General features: G+C 33.6%; 1 protein-coding gene across 1 annotated transcript in view; it reads left to right on the top strand.

The window, feature by feature from the left end:
• The window catches only part of LOC111054373 (BTB/POZ domain-containing protein 7), a 74,818-nt gene extending 51,169 nt beyond the window's left edge, over positions 1-23,649 (top strand). The window contains exons 8-14 of the mRNA XM_039432853.1: positions 511-713; positions 3,807-3,994; positions 8,422-8,762; positions 11,613-11,903; positions 13,386-13,653; positions 16,886-17,146; positions 18,849-23,649. Coding sequence (XP_039288787.1) covers positions 511-713; positions 3,807-3,994; positions 8,422-8,762; positions 11,613-11,903; positions 13,386-13,653; positions 16,886-17,127 — 1,533 coding nt within the window. The 3' untranslated portion in view covers positions 17,128-17,146; positions 18,849-23,649. The remainder of the gene's footprint in view (positions 1-510; positions 714-3,806; positions 3,995-8,421; positions 8,763-11,612; positions 11,904-13,385; positions 13,654-16,885; positions 17,147-18,848) is intronic.
• The last annotated feature ends 995 nt before the right edge of the window (positions 23,650-24,644 follow it).

Here is a 24,644-nt window from a genome sequence, read left to right as displayed (position 1 = left end):
ATTACGGTTCTTTTCTACTTGATTATTACAAACATTGTATCAAATAAACCTATTGAAGTATTATTATATACTGTTTCAACTTTTATTTCTAATTTATATAAAATAAAACACAATATGTTGTCTTTTCTACTTGAATATTTGTCAATAAACCTATTTAATATAATTTTATTGTGGAAAACCTATTGGTTTTTATTTCATAATGCAACAATTCTAGAACATATATTATGTATTAAATTCAATCGGATAATATTTTGATAGTATATGCAGTATTACGTTAACTAGAAGTCGATAGATAGACTGGCACAATAGTTGTAAAACATTTTATGTAATACATTGTTATGTGTGAAGTATTTAAGAAGAAATATCATTCCAAGATTGTTTTAGTTCCCTTTCCTTCCTACCGTAGGTAAGGAAAGTATTGCTTTCACAAAACCATAAATTTACCCTAATTTTATTTGTTTTTTATTTGGAAGATTGTTTTTTAATTTGGGTGAAATGGTGAACTTTCAGGTGGAAGCCCTCACGAATACAGGGAGAGCGCGACCGAGTCCCCTGGAGGAGGCGATGGAGCTGTATCAGATCGGTCGATTCCTGGAGCTTGACATCGTGTCTCAGGGCTGCGAGGATGTCATCCTAGAATGGCTCAACCTTGAGTCGCTGCCTGGTGTGCTCCGGTGGGGCAGTCAACCTCATGGATCTGCCTGGGTTCACAGGTAACTTATACCATAGAGTAGATATCCCATGGTATAGGTAGTTTATGTTCCAAATTTTGTCAACTCAAGCCGATTAATTTAGACTAAAGTCTATTATTACTGTGTTATAATTATGATAATTTGATCAGATTGGCAAAAAATAGATGTAAAATGGCATGGAAAATTGTCAAGAAAGAGTCTGGAACCAGCTAACCTAGTAATGAAATTTTAATTACTCCCGAAGATCTCAATGATTATTTTGTCAATGTGTCTCTGACAGTAAAATCTTCTCAATGTAAAATCGGCTTGGAAAATTAAGAAGTGCAACATTCTGACCTATTGGTGAACTTTCATAATCCTATTCCTACCTCAGGTTTCAAATGGAAATCAGTCAATTGTAAACAAGTAAAGCAGGTTATGGCTAATCTAAGCCTCTCGAAGAGTGAAGATGTTTTTGGTCTCTCTAATTTCACAGTAAAAGCATTTAGTGACAGTCTGATAGATCCAATGACTTTCATAATAAACAAAGTGCTTAATGTCAGTGTTTTTCCTAAATGCTCCAAATACACAAATATCACTCCAATTTCTAAGAAGGGTGACTCGAGTAAACCAGAAAATTTCAGACCCATTGCTATTGTCCCTATTCTTGGGAAAGTTATTGAATCTTGTCTAGTCTTGCAATTATACGAATACTTTGTAAATAATGACTTATTGTATGAACATCAACATCGCTTTCGTCCCAACCACAGTACTGTCATGGCAATTGGAAAAATTGTTGATTTTGTCCTCCAAAACTTTGAAAATAAAAACATAGTAGCAGCGGCCTTAATTTATCTCACCAAAGCTTTCGATTGTTCACCCTTTGATATCCTTTATGATAAGCTCTACTTCTATGGAGTGCGAGAGAATGAGCTGAAGCTGATAAAATCATACCTATCTGATCGGAAGCAAAGGGTTGTTATTGATAGTAAATGTTCTGGCTTTAGAGATCTTGTGGCAGGTGTCCCACAAGGTTCTGTTTTGGGCCTTTTTCTTATTTTTGTTTCTGTATTGTAACATTCCAACATTTGTAAGGTGATAAAGTCTGTTTTATATGCTGATGACACGACATTGATATCCTCTTACCAAAATTATGAAAAAATCTAAGGTGTTGGGAGCCCTTAACTCTACAAAATAGTGGTTTGAATCAATTTATCTAGTCATTAATGAGAGTAAGGCTTTTTTCTCCCTTAGGGGCCCCCCTGAGGATACTAGTGTCAAGAATGTCAAACTGTTGGGATTTACATTGGAGAGAAGATTGGGTTGGGAGCCTCATATCCTGAGTTTGTGCAGGATACTCTCCAGAGTTGTTTTTCTTCTTAGAAGACTAGTTATCTTTGAATACTGAATCTTTGTTACTTGTGTATTATGGACTTTTCCAATCCCTCATCTCCTATGGAATTCGTCTCTGGGGCAACTCTTGTCATGCAACAAAAGTTTCTATTTGGCAAAAAAAGGCAGTGAGAGTGTCTTTAACTTGAAAAACAGAAGTCTTGTAAAGAAAGTTTCCGAAGTCTGAAAATTCTAACGTTTCCTTCTTCATACCTTGCTATATGTTGAAATGAATATAGAGTCTTTTCCGCGTCTGGGAGCCAATCATTCTTACTCTACCCGACGTGGTAATGATCTATCACTGCCACAAATATGACTCTCCAAGACAAGAGATAGCCATATTTTTCAACAAGCCAAAATTTATAACAATCTTTCTTTAGAAATTAGAGAGCTGCCGATATATGAATTCAAAAACATTGTAAAAAATAAATTGACAGAGGTGTTCTATTCGGTAGATGAGTATCTTCTGTATTCAATATATTAAATGCCATGATGCAACATGTACCATTTAATTTTTGGTAACACTAAACTAAATAAATAACTTTAATAACTTATTAATTATTAATATGAATTGTAGTTTGTTTCAAAGACTAAGACAAAATGTTATTGTTGTTTAAAAAGGTTTAAATATTTTCATATTTTGTATGATTTCTATTATGTTCTTATTTTATATAATATTTTATATGATTATTCATTTCTATTTTATTTCATAAGTTTTATATATTATTGTTTATTATTTTGACGTGCTTATACAATGTAAAGTTGTTCTGGCAATAAAGAATCTTGAATCCTGTAGGCCGGATGAGAGTGTAAGAACGGAACAGTATGAGAGACTACCACTTTCACATGGATTCACGAAAAATAACCAAGTGGACTATCGGCTTGAGTTAACAGTGTCATTTTAAACATAACCTAACCTAACTGCCCCGTACCATGGGATATATTTCTATGATATCTCTTCTCTATGCTTATACTCATTGAAAGATGCACCTATCATGAGAGAGCTTAACAAGCTACAACTTACGTACTCGTTTATTGATTGAAACTCACACCTTTTATGGTATGGAAAAGAGAAAAAAATCTTCAGTCTTGAACATCTTCGTTTCAGGCATTTATTTGATTAGATTTGCTAAAGTAAGGTCATGTTCAAAAATGAATAACTGAGCCCGAAATAAGATTGTCTCCACTCTTAACTCTAAGAATCCAAATTTTCATAATGAACCTGTCGAATTTAGAGATTAGATAAAGATTTCAATGGAATATTGCACTTGAGTATACATTGAAACAATGAAAGATTAGCAATAAACTTTCATATTTTAATTTTAATTTCGAAAATGAAAATGGTTCACTAACAAATAATATAATATTATTTTTTTCTTTAGGGCTACTTTAGGGCTTTAATGTAAATAAAAATATAAATCTCAGTACCCTTTTAAATTATTTTATCACAACATGTCGGGCACATGTTGTGACAAAATAATTTCAAAAGGATACTGAGATTTATATTTCTATTTATATAATATTATTACAATAATAAAATGCATTATTATTGCTGTTCATTGAAAGTGTATCAAAGTCTAGCCTATCAAATTAAAATTATTGTGATGCAGTGAATGCAGAGTTATTTTTTTAGTAAATTGTTCAGTTTTCAAGTTTTTGCATTCGTGGACAATATTTTTTTTCGTTCAAATTCACCTCTCAATCTAACTATTAATATTCAATTATTATTGGTTGTGTTTGCAGGCAAGCGAGACACTACCTCCGCGAAGAATTCTCGTCAGTGGTGCAGTTGAATGTGCTGTACCAGTTGGACAAGACGCATCTGATCGACGCCCTGCAATCGCACTTCCTACAGGCCAGCGAACTCGAGATACTGCAGGCTGTGCTCAAGTGGGGCGAATACCACCTCATCAGAAGAATGGAGGACAGAGGTAGGCCTACAGTATTCAATCAGAATTATGTTGTTTGTTGAATTCATTCATAAATGGGGCGAATACCACCTCATTAGAAGAATGGAGGACAAAGGTAGGCCTACAGTATTCAATTAGAATTATGTTGTTTGTTGAATTCATTAATAAATGAGGCGAATACCATCTCATTAGAAGAATGGAGGACAGAGGTAGGCCTACAGTTTTGAATTTGACTTGAGTCGTTACTTGAATTCATCTATTGATTCGTTTCTAAACACTAGTGAAGGAGTTAAATAATTTCAATTGAGTAAAATTGCAGTTTGTGAAAGAATAATTCACTTTGTAGTGCACAAATCACACGATGAAGAGGACGATTAAATGAGTTGAAGAGTGAGTAAGTATAGTAAGTAGTGAGTTTCCAGAATTTTTAAAAAACCTTGAAAAATGCCCTTGTTTTGAAAATCCGTAGTTCCAAAACCGGTAATCGTAGAGTCCTGCGCGACCACTAAATTTATTGAACATTTTATTTTCTTTCTTCAATTTTGTAGAGAATGCTTTTTCTCGAAAACCCCGAGGTTTTTGAAATAAAAGTCCCAAAATTCAGGGGTTTTGGGGAGTTTTAGTGGTGAAAATACCACCACTAATTTATTTATTTATTTGCATAAATACATATATGGTGACAACAGGTTAAACCCTTATATGTCTCCTTGAAACATTACAACATTCTTCATTCAAAAATTAGATTTAAAATAAATAACAAGCTAAGAATAAAACAAGAGTAAAATAAAATAAGAACAAAATAAATTAAATAACAAAAAAGCCTCTTAACAATAGAAATATGTTTTTTTTATAAAAAAATCCTATCTTATATTTATTGCTGAAACTACTTTCCAAGAGAAAATATGAGAGGTGTAAAAATATGCACTTACAATATCTTACATGAGCACAAACCATGCAATACAGAACAAAGAATCATGTGGGCACTGAGGAGAAAAAATGTCATAAAAAAAAGAAAAATGTCATACGGAAACCTGGCCATAAATATCTATCCTAAATTAAGCCTTTCAGAGTGTTGCGGAATCTGCCACGAGAGCACCCAAAGACGTCTAGGCGCCCAGAAAAGAGATTGAAAAGTCTCTGGATTCTATTAATTGGAGAGTTATAATGAATCTGTCTGGAGCGTGTTACAAGAAAAGAAAATGAAGAACGACGAGCTATGGATGAAATGTAGATATTAAGTTTAGAACGTAAATAAGCAGAATCTATTTCATTGTTTAGTAAATTGTAAAGGAAAATAAGGGATCTGACACCCATCCTTGATTTTAATGTTACAATTCCAAATACACACCTCAGTGTATCAGTTGGGAAATCAAATGGACAGTAGACAGTAAACTTCTTGTAATCTTCTTGTTCATATATCTCAGAAATTTGCTTGTAAACGCTCCAGAATGAGAATTTGGCCAATGCAATATGGACTCCAGATCTCAGAGGCATATTCTAGGAGATTTCTAAATAGTGACTTGTATAAGAATAAGAGAGGGGCAACATCAATAAATGGTGAGCATGTCTTTAAGATGAAACCCATCTGCTGATTAGCTCATCTGCATAAGTCCACATTACAATTAAAAGTAAAATCACAGGTAAACACTATACCGAGATCCTTAAAAGTTTTCATCTCTTCCAAAGGGGTGCCACCAATATTATATATATATTTCCAAAAAGAGCCAACTGTCGAGTGAAACTAATAATTTTGCACCTGGCCACATTTATTCTCAGTTTATTAGTTTCACACCAGATTAATAAACTATCAACATCCCTCTGAAGTCTAATGCAATTATTGACATTCTTTATTTCTCTGAATAGTTTAACATCGTCAGCGTACATGAGGCATGACGAATTTTTAATAAATGAAGGAAGATCGTTGATAAATAATAGAAAAAGTAGTGGCCCAAAACTAGAGCCCTGTGGCACGCCAGATGAACAATAGAAGGAATCAGATTTATGATTATGTATCATAACATATTGCAATCTCAAATGCAAGTAACTCTCCAGAAGTTTGACTAAGTTATTACAGAAACCCATTACTCTGAGTTTATTAACTAACAATCTGTAATTTATTGTATCAAATGCCTTAGAAAGATCTGTATATGGCATCAGCCCTTCCCCCACCGTCCAACACTGTGGCCACTTCATTGCTGAATACCATTAGATTAGTTACAGTGGAACGCCCTGGTAAGAAACCATGTTGCTCCTCCGCAATAACTCTCTTGACCTGTCCAAATATAATTGCATGTAGTATTTTTTCAAAAATTTTGGAAAAACAGTTCAAAATAGATATAGGTCTGTAATTCCTTGTCTGTTCTTTTCCCCGACTTGAAAACCGGGGTTATTCGAGCAATCTTCCATTTTTCAGGGAATTTAGAAGTTTTTATAGCTAGATTGAAAATAAACTTGAAAGGTTCAAGAAGAACTGCTGCACAACCCTTAACAATAAATGTGGGAATCAAGTAGTCGGGGCCTCAGAGCAACCAGATTTTAATCCCGCTATAGCAGATAGGAACTCATCAGAAGAAACATCACCAATGCCCACACTCAATCCCAGGCCGCCAGAGGTCCCCGGACCACTCCCGCATGCTCCAGGTGCAACAGGTGTATCAGCCTCATGAACAGACTCGAAGTAACGTGCAAATCCATCCACAATATGAGAACCAATGTAGGACTCCTCATTCAGCGTCATAGTCGACTCCACAAAGGATGTCTTTCTCTTGCAATTTACGTATCTCCAAACATTTCTCACGTTACCACACAGACCAGATTGAATGGAATGTATATAGTTATTATATGCTGAAGAAATTCTAGTCTTCAAGGATGCTCTCAAAGTTTTAAAAAGATTGTCGTGGTGAGGTGAAACTTTCCTCTTCCTTGAACATTTATTCTTCATCTTTAGATCAGATACTATATCTGCAGAGAACCAAGGAGGATATTTAGGATTGCGCTCTTTCACTTTAATCTTCGGAATACAATCATCCAAGTGTGAGTACAGTATTTTGTAAAATTCATCCACAGCCGAGTCGACATCAACACAACCGAATAAAGAGTCCCAACAGCGGTCTCTCAATCCACAGTAGAGTTTGAGATAGTCTCCCTTAGGATAATTATAACGAAATTCCTGGGTATCAGCTGTTATCAGTCCCAGAATCTGAATATGAGGCCTCAAAAAATAATGCAGGATGATAGCCGTCTTCAGGGAGGAGGGAATCATCACTCCTGACAACTTCAACGTGGATGTTACTTAATACAAGATCCAGAGTCCTACCCAAATTATTCACTATTCGCTAATGGCGTGTCAGCAAATATCAGATTCGAATTCAGCGCCCGAAAATACATATTAAACCGACGAGAAAAATTCTTTCATGGCTGTTTTCTGAAAAATGATCTTTTGGCTGGATTAGAAAGAAATATCCCTGAATAGAGAGACTACAATATATTGAAAATATCAACTAGAATGGGCCAATTCTTCAATAATCCAGAAGATATACAGTCATCCCCTCATTTCCAATACCATTTCCTGATCCTCTAATGTAAACTAAGAGTTCATCATAGGTAACAGGTTCAAGAAATATAGAGTTTTGCTGGTTTGTTTCCTTGGAGGTATTATGATAGTACTTGTTGTTATCATCTCCACCATTAGAATTGTTAGCAACGTCTCTGCCAATGCTTACAGAAAAAAGATTTGATAATGTTTTTGCATCAATTACAATTTCATCCCTGTGTTCTATTTTTAATTCTTCTAGGGTCTAGATTTTTTCGGATTTCCACACAGTTTATTCAAAACAAGCCAATTTTGTCGTGGAGGCATTAAATATTTACAATTTCAATCCAATTTTTTATTATTGTATAGAAAAAGTTTTGAAGTCATTTTTTATCCTTGAGTTTTCAGGGTTTGTTTTCATTATTTTAAATAATTTATCACGCGAGTGGATTAGTGGATTGCTTCACATGGACAATCACTTATCCATGGTCTAAGTCTCTTTACATTCATTGATTTTATTTTGGAATCGACTCTCACTTTTGAACATTCAATATAATATGCAAATACTTTGAAAAACGTATCAAATTTTAACTAATAATAAATTATTATTAATAATTAATTTCTAATTTTCAAGTCAACATTATTACTAAATAAAACATCACCTCAATCGTGAGACAAGAGGAAATTATTAAGTTTGTCCAAATCAATTTTATATTAATCTTGACAAGAGTTTCTATTATTATTATCTAGGTTAGCGCGAATATTGTCAATGTTACAGCTCAATGATCACCAATTAAATCCTCAATAACTTGACATTTTTCAAAATACTTGAAGCATTTTTGTCGATGATATTCTATCCATAAAATGTGTCACTATTATGTAATATTATGTTGTGTGTGTGTGTGTGTGTGTGCAGAGCCGAACCTGTTGAACCACACGGCGCACTCTGTGGCACGCAAAGGCGTGAAGAAGCGTGACCTGAGTGACGTGGAGCTGCGTGAAATCCTGTCAGAGCTGCTGCCTCTGGTGCGCATGGACCACGTGGCGCCGGCGCATTCGGACACGCTGGCGCAGGCCATCCGGCGCGGCCTAGTGTCGACGCCACCGTCGCACATGATTGGTGGTGGCGCCGACCAGCGCCCCGCCTGGGTGCGCCCCGCCCAGCCCAACAGTGGCGGCCTCTTTGTGCGCCCGCGCCTCTTCATGCCCTACTACGAGGAGATCAAGACGCTGCTCGAAGATCGACTCGTGCAGGAGGTTTGTGGCATTCATTCATGTCAAATAAATTTGGAGAAAAAATCTCCTAGTCACCTACTGTTTCTTGTTTTATGTTTTTATCATAGTATAATTATTGTGTGCTACTAACTTCTATCTAATTTTATCATTTACTAATCTACAAATTTATATTTTGTGTGTAAATTCCATGAATCCTTGTTCTTAATTTGGTTGTAAGCTCTTAGTTTATATTGAATAAATATTTTCTGCAATTTAGGTCTAGGCACAGGTTTTACCTTGTATGCTACTTCTTAAACATAGATGGACCTCCTCCTTAAACATATATGATGGTTGCATGTATTCTCTTTGTTAATATGTATCAAACTTGTATGTGTGTGAAATAAATAAATAAATTGAATTGAATTGTCAAAGTGACACATAACCTGGCTACATTTGGACTGTCGTATAAATTATAATTGGAACCGTTTTGGGAGTAAGCCTTTGGTACTTTTCTGGAAGATGAGTTATTTGCTTCAAAATTGCTTGGAATCAACAATAATTGCTAACTTTTATTTAATCAACCAATTATTGAATGAATAATAATTATGGGCTCATATGTAGGCCTACCATTTCAGTTTAAACAGAGATATAATTATAAGCTTTTGTTCAATCCCCGAATGAAACACATTAGGACGATTGAATAAAAGCTATAGTGAGGCCCACGTTATAATGGAAATGTTTGATTGGCAATGGTATTGCTATCCTTGTCTATCATTCAAAAAAGGAGATAGCGCTATCTTTTCTCGCTTTGCTCTGTTGCCAGATCGTCTTTTAACAATGTAGAATTAATAATTAATCAGCAAAATATTTCATCTTGATTATATATTTATATATATATATATATATATATATATATATATATATATATATATAATATATATATATATATATATATATATATATATATTTATATATATATGCATATGCAATCATAGGTCAATAAAAAAATTAGAAACATTCAGAGTCAATAACTTTTGGCCTATGTAGCCGGGAGACATTGCTGTGTCCGGCCTGCAATATCTGAGCTTCAAATTGAAAATCCAAAATCCATTCACCCAATGCACAATAAACACTTTCAGGTTGGAATATATTCGTGATCATCATTCTGAAATTTCTTCATCGAAAAATCACTTTCAAAATAAAAATTTTGTTCTCAAACCTTTAGAATTTGTTGACAAAAATTTAAGACTTGAAATTTGACTAAAAAAAGAGATACATATTAAATTTTAATCTTGATTATGAAATTATTGAAAATTTGACTAAAAAAAGAGATACATATTAAATTTTAATCTTGATTATGAAATTATTGAAAAATATAATTTATTGTTTAATAAAATATAATTGATTATTTTAAACGAGAATGAACTGTTAATATTATATCAATAAACCTGTATCAGCTACCGTCTGTAGAAGTCATTGACAAGACAAAGGATCGGCAACGTTGTTTTTTTATCTTTCTCCACTACCATTATAACGTGGACCTCACTATAGCAATTATTGCTAGTTCCAAGTAAGGTACCTAGAATACATTGTAGGTACATTGGTTCTAAGTAATTTTTAATCAAGTGCTTGTATTTGAGTAAGCTGTGTAATCTTATTTGTATAGTAAGAATTGTACAGCGTGGACTGAGTGCTAGTCCACGTTATAATGGCAGTATTTGATTGACAATAGTGTTGCTATCCTTTTCTATCATTCGACAAAACAGATAGCACTATCCGTTTCTAGCTTTGCAATATTTTCAGTTTGCCAGAAATATTTTATTTTTACTTTTGATAGTGACTGTGCAGATGTAAACAAACAATCTTCAGCCGCCATATATTTTTTTCATTCCAACAAAATACTTGAGTAAACAAGTCGTACAATTGGTTTAAAAAATATTTTTGAATAAATAAAATAATGTTTCAGATACTACCGTTTGAGAAACACGAATTATATCTGAAATGACATTTTTAAGTAGATAACTTTGATCATCCACACAAGCATGCTCCAGTTAGCCTACCGGTGTAAGGTTATTTCAGAGTTATTTTATTATAAATAGGATTTCTATTTTGCTATTATTTTAAAGATAAATTGAAAAAGAATACTTAATTTCTGTCGATTTGAAGTTTAGATTGTTGTATTTATTTATTTATTCAATCATTCAGAATTATTGTATCAGAGTTTTTAAAATTAGCCGCCAAGATTTCAGGTGTGTGTGAGAATAAAATTCTGATCTCATTTATGAAAGTTTTGATTCAAATTATGCAAAGTGATGTTTTATTGATAAATTTAAATATATTCGACTTTTTTCATAAAAAAACTTATATTAGATCAAATGTAATTGGATGATTTGAGTTACAGCTATCCAATATGGATGGCTGTGTTTTAGTACAGTCTGTGGCAAAATGGAGTCAAATATAGAGAATCAGCAACCCTGTTATCCCATCTTTCTCCACTGCCATTATAACGTGGACCTCACTATAGATTCTAGTCTATTCAGTCGACCCATTATAAAAAATTCTACTTTAAAGGCGAACGCTCACAGCAGCATAAGTTGTGTTCTTATTTCTGAGTGTGCACTTAGAATTTCAATTTTATCTTTGGATATATACTGACGTGTCAAATACTACCAAGCATTGTTTGATTTTGTAGTGTTTTTTTAACGAAAACTAAACTAAATAGGCTGTCGTATGCACACAGACTGAGAAAAAATTAAACCCCCGTATTCAGACTAGAGCAGAAATATGCTAACAGACAGATGACGTTAGCATACAGTCAATAGTAGTCAAAAAGTCAATAGACTGTGGCGAAGAATAAACTAAACTAATTAGAAATATGAATTGCTTTGTAAGGTGGAACTGCGCCTGCGTTTGCGGCGAGCGCGCTACATGGCTGACATCCCGGACACACTGTACATGGTGGAGGAGAAGTGTGGCGGAGGCGTGGGTGCGGGGGTGGATGTGGTAGCGTCGGCCATTGCGGCGCCCGACTCGGCAACAATGGCGGCGCTGCTCCGGCGCGAACACAAGCTACGCCGCGCGCCCGGCTGCCAGCGCGCCCTGGCGCTGCCGCTCTCCTCGCGCCACGAGATCAACCGGCAGATTCGGCTCAGGGTCGTGCGCGAGTTCAATCTACCCGATCAGGTACACTCAACTGTTTCCTTCCTTATTAGGTAGTTTAAAGGTCAGATCAAATCAAATTTAATTCCTCAAAAAATACAACAAAAATATCAGCATTTAAAAATTCTACATTATCAATTTCAAACTTAAATTCATTTAATGATATGAGAATATATGAGAATGACCGATTTGCAACGGTCACCAGCGGGCAAAGTTTATTCTTTTGCTGGTGATGCCATATATAATACGTAAATTATATTTACATACGTAAAGATATATTTATGATTTTGTATTATTATTTTCTTATTTTTAAGTTAACACTTGTATTTTGTTTAAATTTATTGTTCATCATATTTGATTTGCTCTTTATTTGTGATTGTTTTTTTAAATGGCGAAATAAATGATTTGATTTGAATAGTACAAACCCTAAACTTAATTTGATAGTGAACCTAAACTTGATAGTAAAAAACTTGAACTGATGCTAGGTTTATGAATTAATAATAAGCTACTGTACTCAAATAATAAAGGGAAAAGCTTACATATGCGAGTACACTCAACCTTTTCCTTATTAGGTAGTTTAAAGGTACTTCAACCTTTCATTATTAGTTTCATCTTATTATCATAGATTTTATCTACTTGAAATTTGAACATTATTTAATTATGTTTTATAAATCTGTAATTTCATTTGTGAAACAATAAATTTAATTCAATTCTATAGTTCAATAGTTTTGGCGTCACAAAGTTGAATCTAAAGATGCATACAGACTTGAGCGCCACAAACACGCGCATTTCACTTTTCATCAGCTGGTGCTACGCTTATTATATCTGTACGTACTGTTTTTCTGTACAAATACAAATATAATCAGCTGAGGAAAAGTGAAATGCGCGTGTTCGTGGAGCTCAAGTCTGTATGCAGCTTTACATGCTGCATTCAAATGCATTATATCAATGCAATTTATAAAAAAATAATTTACTCTATATATGAAATCATATGATATAGGTACTTCAAATCATATCATTATTGCAAAATACCAATATTTAAAAAAATTAATTTCTTTCAATTATTTTAGAAAGTGGTTCAACATACATGGAATTTGATGAACAAAGTATTTTATCATAGTTGAAGATACTACCATAGAGAAAAGATAGCGTAAGTATTAGTTGTATCAGTTGTCTCCGATTCTATGTAAGTAGCTATAAAAATTTATATAGGTTAATAGTTTTTCTATCCTTAGACAATAGGTACAATCCAAGTAAAAACAACAGGCATTCGCTCAAGACTGCTCTAAACCGTAATTTTAGATGAACAGTCTAAATGTTATGAAGATTTTATATACTTTGATTCACACACAATTTCAAGTCCAAAAAAATAATTTCAAAATCAACTAGAATTTTGAATTGTTAGATTGATGTGATGTGCCTGTTCCGTTGAGTGTTTAATATTAGTAATAATTTATTATTCTTGTAAGTGATTGGTTGCTCCAACTGATGATTGGTGTTTTGAAGGTGGCGGATCTGCTGGAGAACACTGCCTGCTATTGCTCAGAGGAAGACGAGGCGGTTGGGGGTGGTGGAGGCGGCACTCTGATGAGAGGCGGCTACTCGCGCCGCCCCTCGCCCGGGCCCACGGGGGGCGGTGGCCGCCTTCCTGTCCCCACCTCCCACCCTCTGCCCGCCATCATCACCGAGGGCGGCGACCTCTATCACTCGCACTCACACGCACACACTCGCACCGGCAACGACTGTTGCGGAGTCGCAATGGTCTCCGATCCAGGTAAGTTACACTACAACAATTAAATATAGTCACCCCTTTTCAAGTGTAGTACACCAGCACAGTCACCTCATCTATTTTAATTTATAGTTGATTCGTACGAAAGAACTTTTAAATTAGAAAAAATGTCTATCATTATAATTTTCCAGTGGTTTATTTCTTGTTATCGGTTGTTTATTTATGTTGAAAGCCTCTCGCTGATGATGAACATGTGTATGTGCTTGATGAAACTATGCATTATTAAATTAGAATTTAATAATGTAAAATATACAGTTAGTTTATGTTTATTTAAAATTTCTTAGTTTTACTTTTAATTTCTGTAGCCTTTTATGTTCTTTTGAAGCAGAAGGTGTTGGACTATATTCAGATTTATATGGGTTCTTTGAAGATGGGTTACCATACACTATAGGACAAGTGAAGTACAAGTGTTGATTCTATTGATTATTCCGTGTAATTCCCATTTACAGCCTGAACAGCAGACTTTAGCGAGGTTCTGTGTAGAGACAGTAAAATGAATAAATCATTATCAAATGTTAGATGAGTTAAATTTTAAATAGAATGAGTAAAGAAACCTAATTCAACTCCATGTCATATGAGTAGCCTACTGCATTTGTTTCCAAAACCAGTAAAATTATTCGGAAAAAATGTTAATGGTTTTTAGTTTTTGATCGACAATGTCTTTCAAATGTTCATATCACTAGAATCACACTGTGGGTTGTTCAATCCTCTACTAACCGAGACCATAAAGAAAAGATAACATAAGACATCTTCTTATGGCTTATGCTATCTTTTTTCTATTCCAAGATTAAGGGCCAGTCCATAATAAGCGTTTTCCAAGCGCCAACCCAATCAGCCAATTGGAGAGCTTCCTGCCCTGCTGACTGAAAAAAACTGAGAAAACGCTTAATGTGGTCTGGCCCTAAGTAGTCTTTTCCATCTTGAATAGGTTTTAGGTACATACATACATACATACATACATACATACATATCCGGGTCCCGTTCCAGCTAGTGCCGGGTCTGGGTGTTTACAATGCCTCTCCATCTTGTTCGGTCCTCCCACCATCGCTCGTCCTCCACCTGCCGCCATCGGTGTCCTCTCTTCTCCACTTCGTTGGCCACTGAGTCTGTCCATCGTCGTCGCGGTCGTCCTCTTGGTCTCCTCCCTTCAATCCTCATTCCGTCATCGTCCATGTCTCGGCTCCGTATAATATGATGGGTACGTAATACATCTTGTACATCATAATCTTTGCCTTTTCTGGTACTTTTCCATCCCAAATCAAATGTTTCACTGTTTGGTAGAAATTCCCCCCTTTTGTAATCTTCTAGTTATCTCGTGGTTTATTCTCCCATCATCTGCAATTTCACTGCCCAAGTACCTGAAACTTCCAACATTTTTCAGGGGTTCTCCATTCAATCTGATATCTCCGGCAAAATTGTCATCCCTTCCAAAAACCATTACCTCACTCTTTTCCCTGCTTATTTTCAGACCATATTTCTCCATAACCCTGCTCCAAGCATCCAACTGCATCTGTACATCCTCAACTGTTTCTCCCCAAATCATCATATCATCCGCAAATATCATTTTCTTATCCCGTTCTCCTACTTCCTCTCTCACTTGTCTATTCATTCCTTCCATAACTACATTGAACAAGGCTGGTGATAGAATACTTCCCTGTTTTAGCCCATTCCTTACTTCAAACTCGTCTGTATAACCATTTTGTGTTCTTACTCTGCACTTATATCCCCTATACATCTCCTTTATTATGCCAATATGTTCTTTCTCAATCCCAAAATTTTCCATTTCCTGCCACAAACCTTGCCTATCCACTGAATCATACGCTCTCGCTTTACGCTTTTAGGTACATCTGTAAACAAATTTCCTTGACTTCAAAAAAGTAATTTTTCACCAACTTCATTGTTTCGCTTAGGTATAAGGGTTCATGGTATCATATTCCACTAGAATCACCCGTTTGCGTTACTCCATCTTTTGGTATTTCCTAGTGGAGGGGGACATATAAGGTTCAAAAACGAAGGATTCCCAAACTGTTACACAGTCATTTCAACACCCTTTACCAACATTATTTATAACAATATCTATCTTACTATTCCTTCATAACGATCATTTGCTTTAAGGCTGTACAACAGGCTAGAAAACCTTTATACTGGTGATCATTCACACGTTTTTTAGCCTGTTGCACAGCCTTAAATAGAGTATTGAATCATAGACTGTAACCAGGCTCGCTATTTACAATGAATATGACTATTTATAAATTCAAAATTCGTTTGTTTTCTTGGTTTTTTGGTGTACATTGTTCATGCAAGAATGTGACTCATAACCTGTATTTTTGAATTTATTTTTGACAGTTTTGGGCTTGAGCCTGTTTGTCCTTTCCGCAAGTGATAGTAGGTACTTATTGAAAAAATAAGGTACTGTAATGAATAAATAAATGAAATTTAAGGCCTATCATACTGTACCTCAGATTCATTCACTTATAGAGATACCACTCTTGTTATCTAAGGCCCGGTTGCACAAAAGCCGGTTAAATTTTAAACGTGATTACGAGTTTTACGAGAACCAATCAGAGAAGGCTTTTTTGGAATTTTTCATGGAATTAATCACGGTTAAAATTTAACCGGCTTTTGTACAACCGGCACCAAATGAGGCTACTTCAAATCTGCTTCAAGTCCTTACTCACTCCTCAGCTCTACAGGTCTTTACAACCCTTGGCCTCCCTCACACAGGATCTCCATCCGTCTCGATCCTCGGCCTGCCTCCTCCAGTTACGAACTCCAAGCGTCCTAAGATCACGTTCCACATCCACCTATTTCTTGGTCGACCTTTTCTTCTTCTGTTATATATTTTCTCCTTCCATATACATTTCACCATTCTTCCATCTCCCATTCTCAACATATGCCCCATCCATCTTATTCTGTCAGATTTTATTGACCGCACAATGTCGTCATTGTTTAAGAACTCCTCTATTTCAAAATTTTTTCTTCCTCTTCAGAGACCATTCTCAAAAACAGGGCCCAAGATTCGTCTCACCACTTTTATTTCAAAAACTCTCAGTTTTTGCATATCTCCAGCAGAAAGCACCCATGTTTCCAATCCGGAAAACACTTTTTAGATAGTACTAGCATAAAGTAGAAGGAAGTTAGTGACTTGAGCTATATTTTGTGTATGGTAGTAGGTGGTGACTGGTGAGTGATGTTTGTTTTTGTGTTGGTGTTGAAGGAGGCGAAGGCGGCGTAGGTCTGTCGGACATAATGCCGGACGTTGCCATGGCAACAGCGGCAGTGGGGCAGGGGGGAGGAGTGGGGGGCGGTGGCGGAGTGGGGGGCCTGCAGGAGCAGTTGGACCAACTGGAGTTGGACCTGGGAGACGGACCAGCACACCACTACCACCACCGCACCACGCACCCCTACCATCGGCCCCACCACCCGCACCCGCTGCAGCCGCCTCAACGATTCATATAGCAGTCCAACACCTGCTGAGGTACATAAATCATATTATGTCATAATAATACAAATAATATTCCTTAATACAAAGTTAAGCAAAATAATAACCAATCCTGAACTATACACGAAAAGTAACTTTGTTAATCAAAATAACACATTATGCGCTGCCTGCAAAACCGAAGTTTGAGTGCTGACAGCGAATATCGATATAATTTTCAATATAAAACCAATACAGAAATAAGAAGTTAATTTTCCTGATTAATAATTTCTCATACTTTGTAAAATTATTTGATTAAACAACTATACTGCCAATTAATGTAAATAAGTGTATACGCCAGTGTATATTGTTACATACATGAATAAACAACTCTAATCTAATCAAAGGATTGAAGACATAAACAACCATAGCTCGAAAAAATTTCAAACCTCCTCTATTTTTGCACCAAAGATCCGAAATTAGTACTGTACCTATATTATAATTTGATTATATCAAATTACATTTGATTATATCAAATTACATTTGATTATATCAAATTTCATAAAAGAAACACGAAAAGTAACTTTGTCAATCAAAATAACACATTATGCGCTGCCTGCAAAACCGAAGTTTGAGTGCTGACAGCGAATATTGATATAATTTTCAATATAAAACCAATACAGAAATAAATTAATAAAATAAGAATGAATATTCAAATGAATTGAAATAGAAGTAAACATAATATAAATAAGAAAGAAAAATACATTTAATGTGTAATTTGATATAATCAAATTATAATATAGGTACAGTACTAATTTCGGATCTTTGGTGCAAAAATAGAGGAGGTTTGAAATTTTTTCGAGCTATGGTTGTTTATGTCTTCAATCCTTTGATTAGATTAGAGTTGTTTATTCATGTATGTTACAATATACACTGGCGTATACACTTATTATACACTTATTTACATTAATTGGCAGTATAGTTGTTTATTCAAATAATTTTACAAAGTATGAGAAATTATTAATCAGGATGAAGATTGAATGCAATTTGAATAACGATAATATAATATTGTAATGTAACTACATGATTCGGTGGTTTTTCAACAAATAATTGTCGACACTGGAAAGGATAAAAAATATCCTTCCCATCAACACACGACCGGGAAACCGCTCTCCTTGAGAGGGTAAGAAAGGTATAAGAAAAAGTGAAGGGAAGGTTGGTATGAAGGTATGATAGAGTAGGATGAAGGAAGGTATGATGGGCGTGTTCTCGTGGAACTATGCTTGAACTAGATTTTAGGGTTTTCTGATGTCATTTCATATTACCTGTTATACAGTAAAATACCAATACAGTATAAATTTTATTGTCCATTTGGATTACTTCTCCAAACTGTGATTCATACTCTGGTAAAGACAATCATCAATCTTGATATTATGAAAGGTGATTATTATCAGCTGGGCACATGGGAAGCTGCTGAGTGTTACAAAGCAAGGCACATAGAATACAACATTTCAATTAAGTAAGGTACTTGAAATACAATATTCCAATTACCTTGGATTGTAGTATAAATATACAGTAGTATTATTTCGCTTGTAAAGCGGCAAGTTCTATAATGTTGATTTGTCGTTTACTGGATTAATAGTCTCACATAGTTCATGTTGAAATGAAATGAATTTATAAGATTAATATATATTCAAGATGCTATAGATATTTGTTAATAATTGATCTATTTGTCCAGAAACAAAATATTTGCTTGTTGCAGGTTGCTGTAAAGCTGCATTATCAACTGCCATTTCGCGTGAGTGTTTTAATCTGTTGAGGACCATTATTAAATTCGTTGAACTTGAAAGGAACTCGTCATGTTTGTACTTAATATTATTGATCGTGACAAATCTATTACTATATTACAACGGTATTGTAAATAAACATAAATGTGTGTAATAAATAACAATGTATAAAAAACAAAGTTGATCATTATGTAATGTTATTATAATTATTATCATCAATGTCATTATCATCATTGTCATCACGACTATTGATATAATTTAAATTAAAGGAAATTATACCTAAATGTAAGTAGGTAATAAAAAATGGAAATATATGTTATACTAGATTATGCTGTGATTGTACCGGTATTCAGAGAACGTTAGAATATGTCATGTGTCATTTGAGCCTGGGCTTTTGAATTAACGCGGAAATGCACATTTGTTACTCTGAAAGGAAGCTGAATTGTTAGTTTGGTGGTTGAAAGATTTGTTGATTTTTAAATTATTATTGCACGAGTTTCATTTTCAAATTTTTATTCAAATTCCAATGTTTGTCCAGAATTTTTAAATTTATCATTAAAATATTTTGAAACGTTTTTCATTCTGACCAGGCTACTATAATATGGAGGAAATAGAGTGTGTGAATATGTGCTTCTGTATTTATTGATGATGCGAGTGTGTGATAAGCTTGTACCCCTCTGGTGCTGTCACGTGAAATCTCAACTTTCAAGTTTGAAGTGATTTCCTACATTTTAGATAGAACTTTTTTTATAACTATTCTATCAAATTTCGTATATTTTGAATAATAATTTAATAAACTACCCATTATTTACACCGTATTTATTATACTTTGCCTGATGCATTACTTCTCATTTTTTTCATAACTGATTATATATCTAAACTATAGAGCTCTAATATTGTTTACTGTTCTGTTGAGAAATAAATAGATTTAGTTGAGCTATCGCTATGGTACCTCAAAAATTTAAACTGTTGTTCTATCCTATAAAAACTCGGTAATATGAAGAATTAAATTCTGCATCTCGAGCAATATTGAAAGAAATTCAAGTTACATGTTGCAATAGTTGTATTGATTGAGTTGGCAGCATGTGGAGGATCGGGAGTGCAGTGCACTACATCTCAATCTTACTGCTGCTAAAATACTTGAAACTTCAATTCGATTTTATAGTGATATCGTTACTTTATTTAAATAATTCATTAGATAAACTAAATTGAATAGCAGTTTCTGATCATTAGTTATGAAATGCAATTGACTTTAAAAAATCCTCTACGCTACGGTTGTCATTCATGAGGCTAATATTATACAGTATAATTTGTAAATATTAGCGTTGTACAAACATTACATCATATTTTTACATCTCATTCTAATATGCTCCAAAGAAGAATGATATCATTCCTCACAATTATTATTAAAAATAAATAAAATGTCACAAATTCACATCAATTTTTCTCAATCTAAAATCAAATTCTCAAATTGATGATTATTAATAAGTAAAGTAAAAAAACTCCATTCCCTGCAATTTATATAGTCTACATCTATGATTATCTGCGATAGATTCTGGTAATTGTCTATCTCAAAAAAATCCTGTGATTAAAACTTATCACTTTGTTACTATTTATATACTCTATTATTTTATATAATGTACAATATTAGCTCCAGATGATATTAACATTTTTTCTAACAAACATCACAATTATATTTTTTTGTTACTACCTTGCAATATATTATTTTGATTCTACTATCAATGTCTGTGTGTATTTGAAAATGTGAGTTTTTAAAAGATTTTTTATTTATGAATGCTTTCGGTGTTGTGTCGAGTAACTGTTGCTTTGATTGTTTCAAGTTATTTGTTTGTTGTGAAATATTTTTTAGAGTTTATTGTTTTACACTTGGGAAAATACGCCATTCAGATTCATTTATTTACATTGTTTTTCAGTTTTATATCTCAAACAATGCACTGTATCAATATTCTGCAATTATTTTGTAAAGGGTAGAAAAATGATGAGTTTGTTGATAACAATTCAAGTACTACTAAACTGAACTTTGTGATGTATTGAAATTCACTTCAAACTGTAAAGCTGAGTTTACACCAAAATTATTAACAAAATGTTAATAACTCAATTTTTATAGATTCAAGTTCCGTTTAATCTAATAGAATCTATAAGGATTAAGTTATTACCATTTTGTTAATAACTTTGATGTAAACGCAGCTTTAGCATTTGTAAGATGGGAAGTGTTTTTATTCATAAGGAATGCTGACTGTTAAAAAAGAATGTCACTGCAGCGTACTCTAACTCGATTAATTATTATTCTCTGTTATCCGCCAGTCATTGAGTTGGATTTCATATTCTGTACCTTGATTTATGTCATAAAACTCTTGGTAAATAGTAACCAGTAAACAAAATAATATAATAGTAAACAGTTATATATTTGCAGTAGGCTATCTGTTTTTATAATAATTTCATATCATCAACTGTACAGTTTTAGAGTACAATATGTACTGTTTTGAATTACTGTAATAATATTACTATTGTACGACAATTATCCGTCGCATTCACATGGGTTAATCTCCTCCATTTTTTGAATTCAACCTCTTCTCAAGGATTTTTCGCTCGATTAGTTGATTGAGGTCTGAATTTATTAAAAATGAAGAGAATTGAAAATCTGAAGAGAATTATAAAAATATTAATCTGAATTTTGCAGAATATTGGAACAGTTCTTTTATTGTAAATGACATTCTCGAATTTATTCTGGTATTTCAGTATTATGAACCATTTCTTGTTAATAGCTATTCTTTTTAGATATATTTTTTATTGAAATGCTTAATGATTTTAAATTGATTGCAAATAGGTTTTATTTTAAATAACTCAAACTATAGCAAATAGAAATCTGTTTGTACCTCCTAATCATATTATAATACTCGTAAAATTGATATTATTTTTGTATTCTATATTGTTAAATTAAAAATGTAAATTGTTAAAATCTATATTTTCATAATGCTTTTTCCCTTATTTACTATTATTTATTTATAAAAGGCTTAAATCAGTTTGTCTATGACCAACTCATGAAATTCTTTTAATGCTCTTTTCTTTTCATGTCATAACATATTAGATTTTATTTTCAAAAAGTACACAATTATTTTGTTTAGTAGTATTCAATATACTCAGTCATCAATCATCATCCCTCTTTTGATAAAATTTTCCCTAAAAAAACATTCACATTTTACAAGAATATTATGTCTTCCATGATTTTATCTTCCTTGCCTTTGATTAATTAGGCCTCCCTACTCATATGATTACTTTAGTCTCTTTAAATTGCTCATCCTTGTAATTTTGCACAATAAGTTTCAATAAAGTATCAAATTTTTCGCTCTTTTACAACAATATTCACAACTCCAAACACGAGAGTTCAACTCTCGGCTGATTAAAGTAATAATTCACTCCCCACGTGCTGAACACAGCATATATTTTCTTATACGACTCAGATTCTTAATTTTTTCTTGAAAATTTGAGAATTTTTGACATAGTCTGTGAGTACTGTTTGGAAATAAAGTTTGGTACTATAATGGATGAATACTCATAATGCGTAATATTTTTGTCTTTCATAATAATATTAGTTTTTAAATACAGCATATTTTCAAAAAAGCTTAGAATCTACACAAAGATGAATTTAAGATTCAGTTGAATTTAATAATAATTGAATTCAAAATTCAATATTTTTTTAGTCCGGTGACTATGAATACTGCAGGCATGTCAAGCAGGCTTGTACAGGCAAACCAGACCTGAAAGAACACACTATCGATACGATGTTTACATCCGTCGAAACGACTTCAACAGTTTCTAACATTAAAAAACCATATGATTGTCATTCATGACATTGAGCCAAAATAATTCAACCTTAAATAGAGCAGCAACGAAAAAATGATTAACAAAGAATCGTAGAAACTTGTACAATGCTGCAGGACATGACTGCAATATCGTTAGTGGCCGACTTTACTGAATATCATTTCGCTTTCCAAATAATTCATCAATTTCTGTAAATTCAATTTATCTATTCCGTTTCATTGATCCCAATATGAAAATATCCTTGTATTATTTTCCTATTCCTTCTCAAATGCCTTATTACATTCTTTATTAGTTGTACACTTGCCAATCAACTTGTTTAGATAATGTTTGCCAATCTATTAGCATAACTATTCCGATGTTATAGAATGCAATAAAATTAGCGTGTATAGGAAAGGGAAGGTGACTATAGGTAGGATTAATCAGAAGTACATATCTTTCCAAATTGAATCCTATGTAACTGGCTCGTGTTTATCGTTTTGAACATATATTACTACGTTGTAAACAGTACAAAGTATTATCAGATATTGAATAAATTTCTATTTTCCATTGACGGCTATGCGAATAAACGAATCTGTATGAAACTATAGTAAACAGCCAGAGATTGCATGAGAATCTTTAGCCAATATCTACTAATATTCATAGACCTAGATTTACTTGTAGAGTTGATAATTTTGTTTTCGCATGACGGTCGAGCAAAGGGTAGTTTTCTTTCAGGTCCGCAGTGTTAACTATTATTGTACAAATATAAATTAACAGGAGTAAATGAGTGTTATGTGTTCTGGGCTGTGTGTTCATGATGTAAATTATCACCATAGTATCAGGTTTTTGAAGTACTGTACTTATAATTATAAAATAAAAAATGGGGAAATTGTATGTACTCAAAGTTGAAACAACTACTGTATAAATATTATTAAAAGTTATAGTTTTTTGCTATGATGGTGTTTAACTTATTTTGTGTACGTAATTGCCAGTATCATAGAATAGGTTATATGTATACTGTGCCAGTATCTACCAGTGATCAATGTGTTGTTTTGTTGTAATAAGTTGTTTTGGATTCTTCCAAATCCACCCTGGATAGTTATCTCTATCAAATAGTGAGCTCTATAAACTGACATGAGTGTATCTTTCCTGTGAGAGAAGCAGGGGCAAGATAATATTACTTTTTTACTTCTGTAGTCTTGACCAGCAGCCTTATTTTGAGTACTTTACTCCTTTACTCACTTTTTACTTTCCTTGCCCTATTACTATATGTAAGGAAAGTATTGATTTCTAAAAAAATTAAGGTACCCCAATTTCTAAATTTCTATACATTTCAAGTTCCCCTGAGTCCAAAAAAGTGGTTTTTGAGAATTGGTCTGTGTGTGTGTGTGTGTAAGAGTGTATGTATGTCTGTGTACACGATATCTCATCTACCAAATAACAGAATGACTTGAAATTTGGAACTCAAGGTCCTTACACTATAAGGATTCGTCACGAACAATTTCAATCAAATGTAATTCAAGATGGTGGCTAAAATGGCGGAAATGACAGGGTTTTTTTGCGATTTTATCAAAAACGGCTGCAACGATTTTGATCAAATTTATACCTAAAATAGTCATTGATAAGCTCTATCTATCAACTGCCATAAGTCCCATTTATCTGTAAAACTATCAGGAGCTCCGCCCCATCTATGCGAAGTTTGATTTTAGATTTCCAATTATCAGGCTCCAGATAATATTTAAACGAAAAATTTCAAGTAAAAAAGATTAAGCATGGAAATCTCTACAATTAATGTCCAGTAACATTTTCACCATATATTTATTTATTTGAATATCACAATAGTGCGATAGTATCCCTCTAGCTGTAAGCTATTTGAGGGATATATAAAAGTAATTCATTACATACAATAAAACAATCAATAACAATAGTTCTGTTTTCTTAATCGACAT

Source organism: Nilaparvata lugens, chromosome 7, assembly GCF_014356525.2.
Source record: "Nilaparvata lugens isolate BPH chromosome 7, ASM1435652v1, whole genome shotgun sequence".
In the NCBI taxonomy this organism is placed as follows: domain Eukaryota; kingdom Metazoa; phylum Arthropoda; class Insecta; order Hemiptera; family Delphacidae; genus Nilaparvata; species Nilaparvata lugens.
The sequence above is the reverse complement of the archived record's forward strand: the minus strand, read 5'-3'. Positions and strand labels throughout refer to the sequence as shown.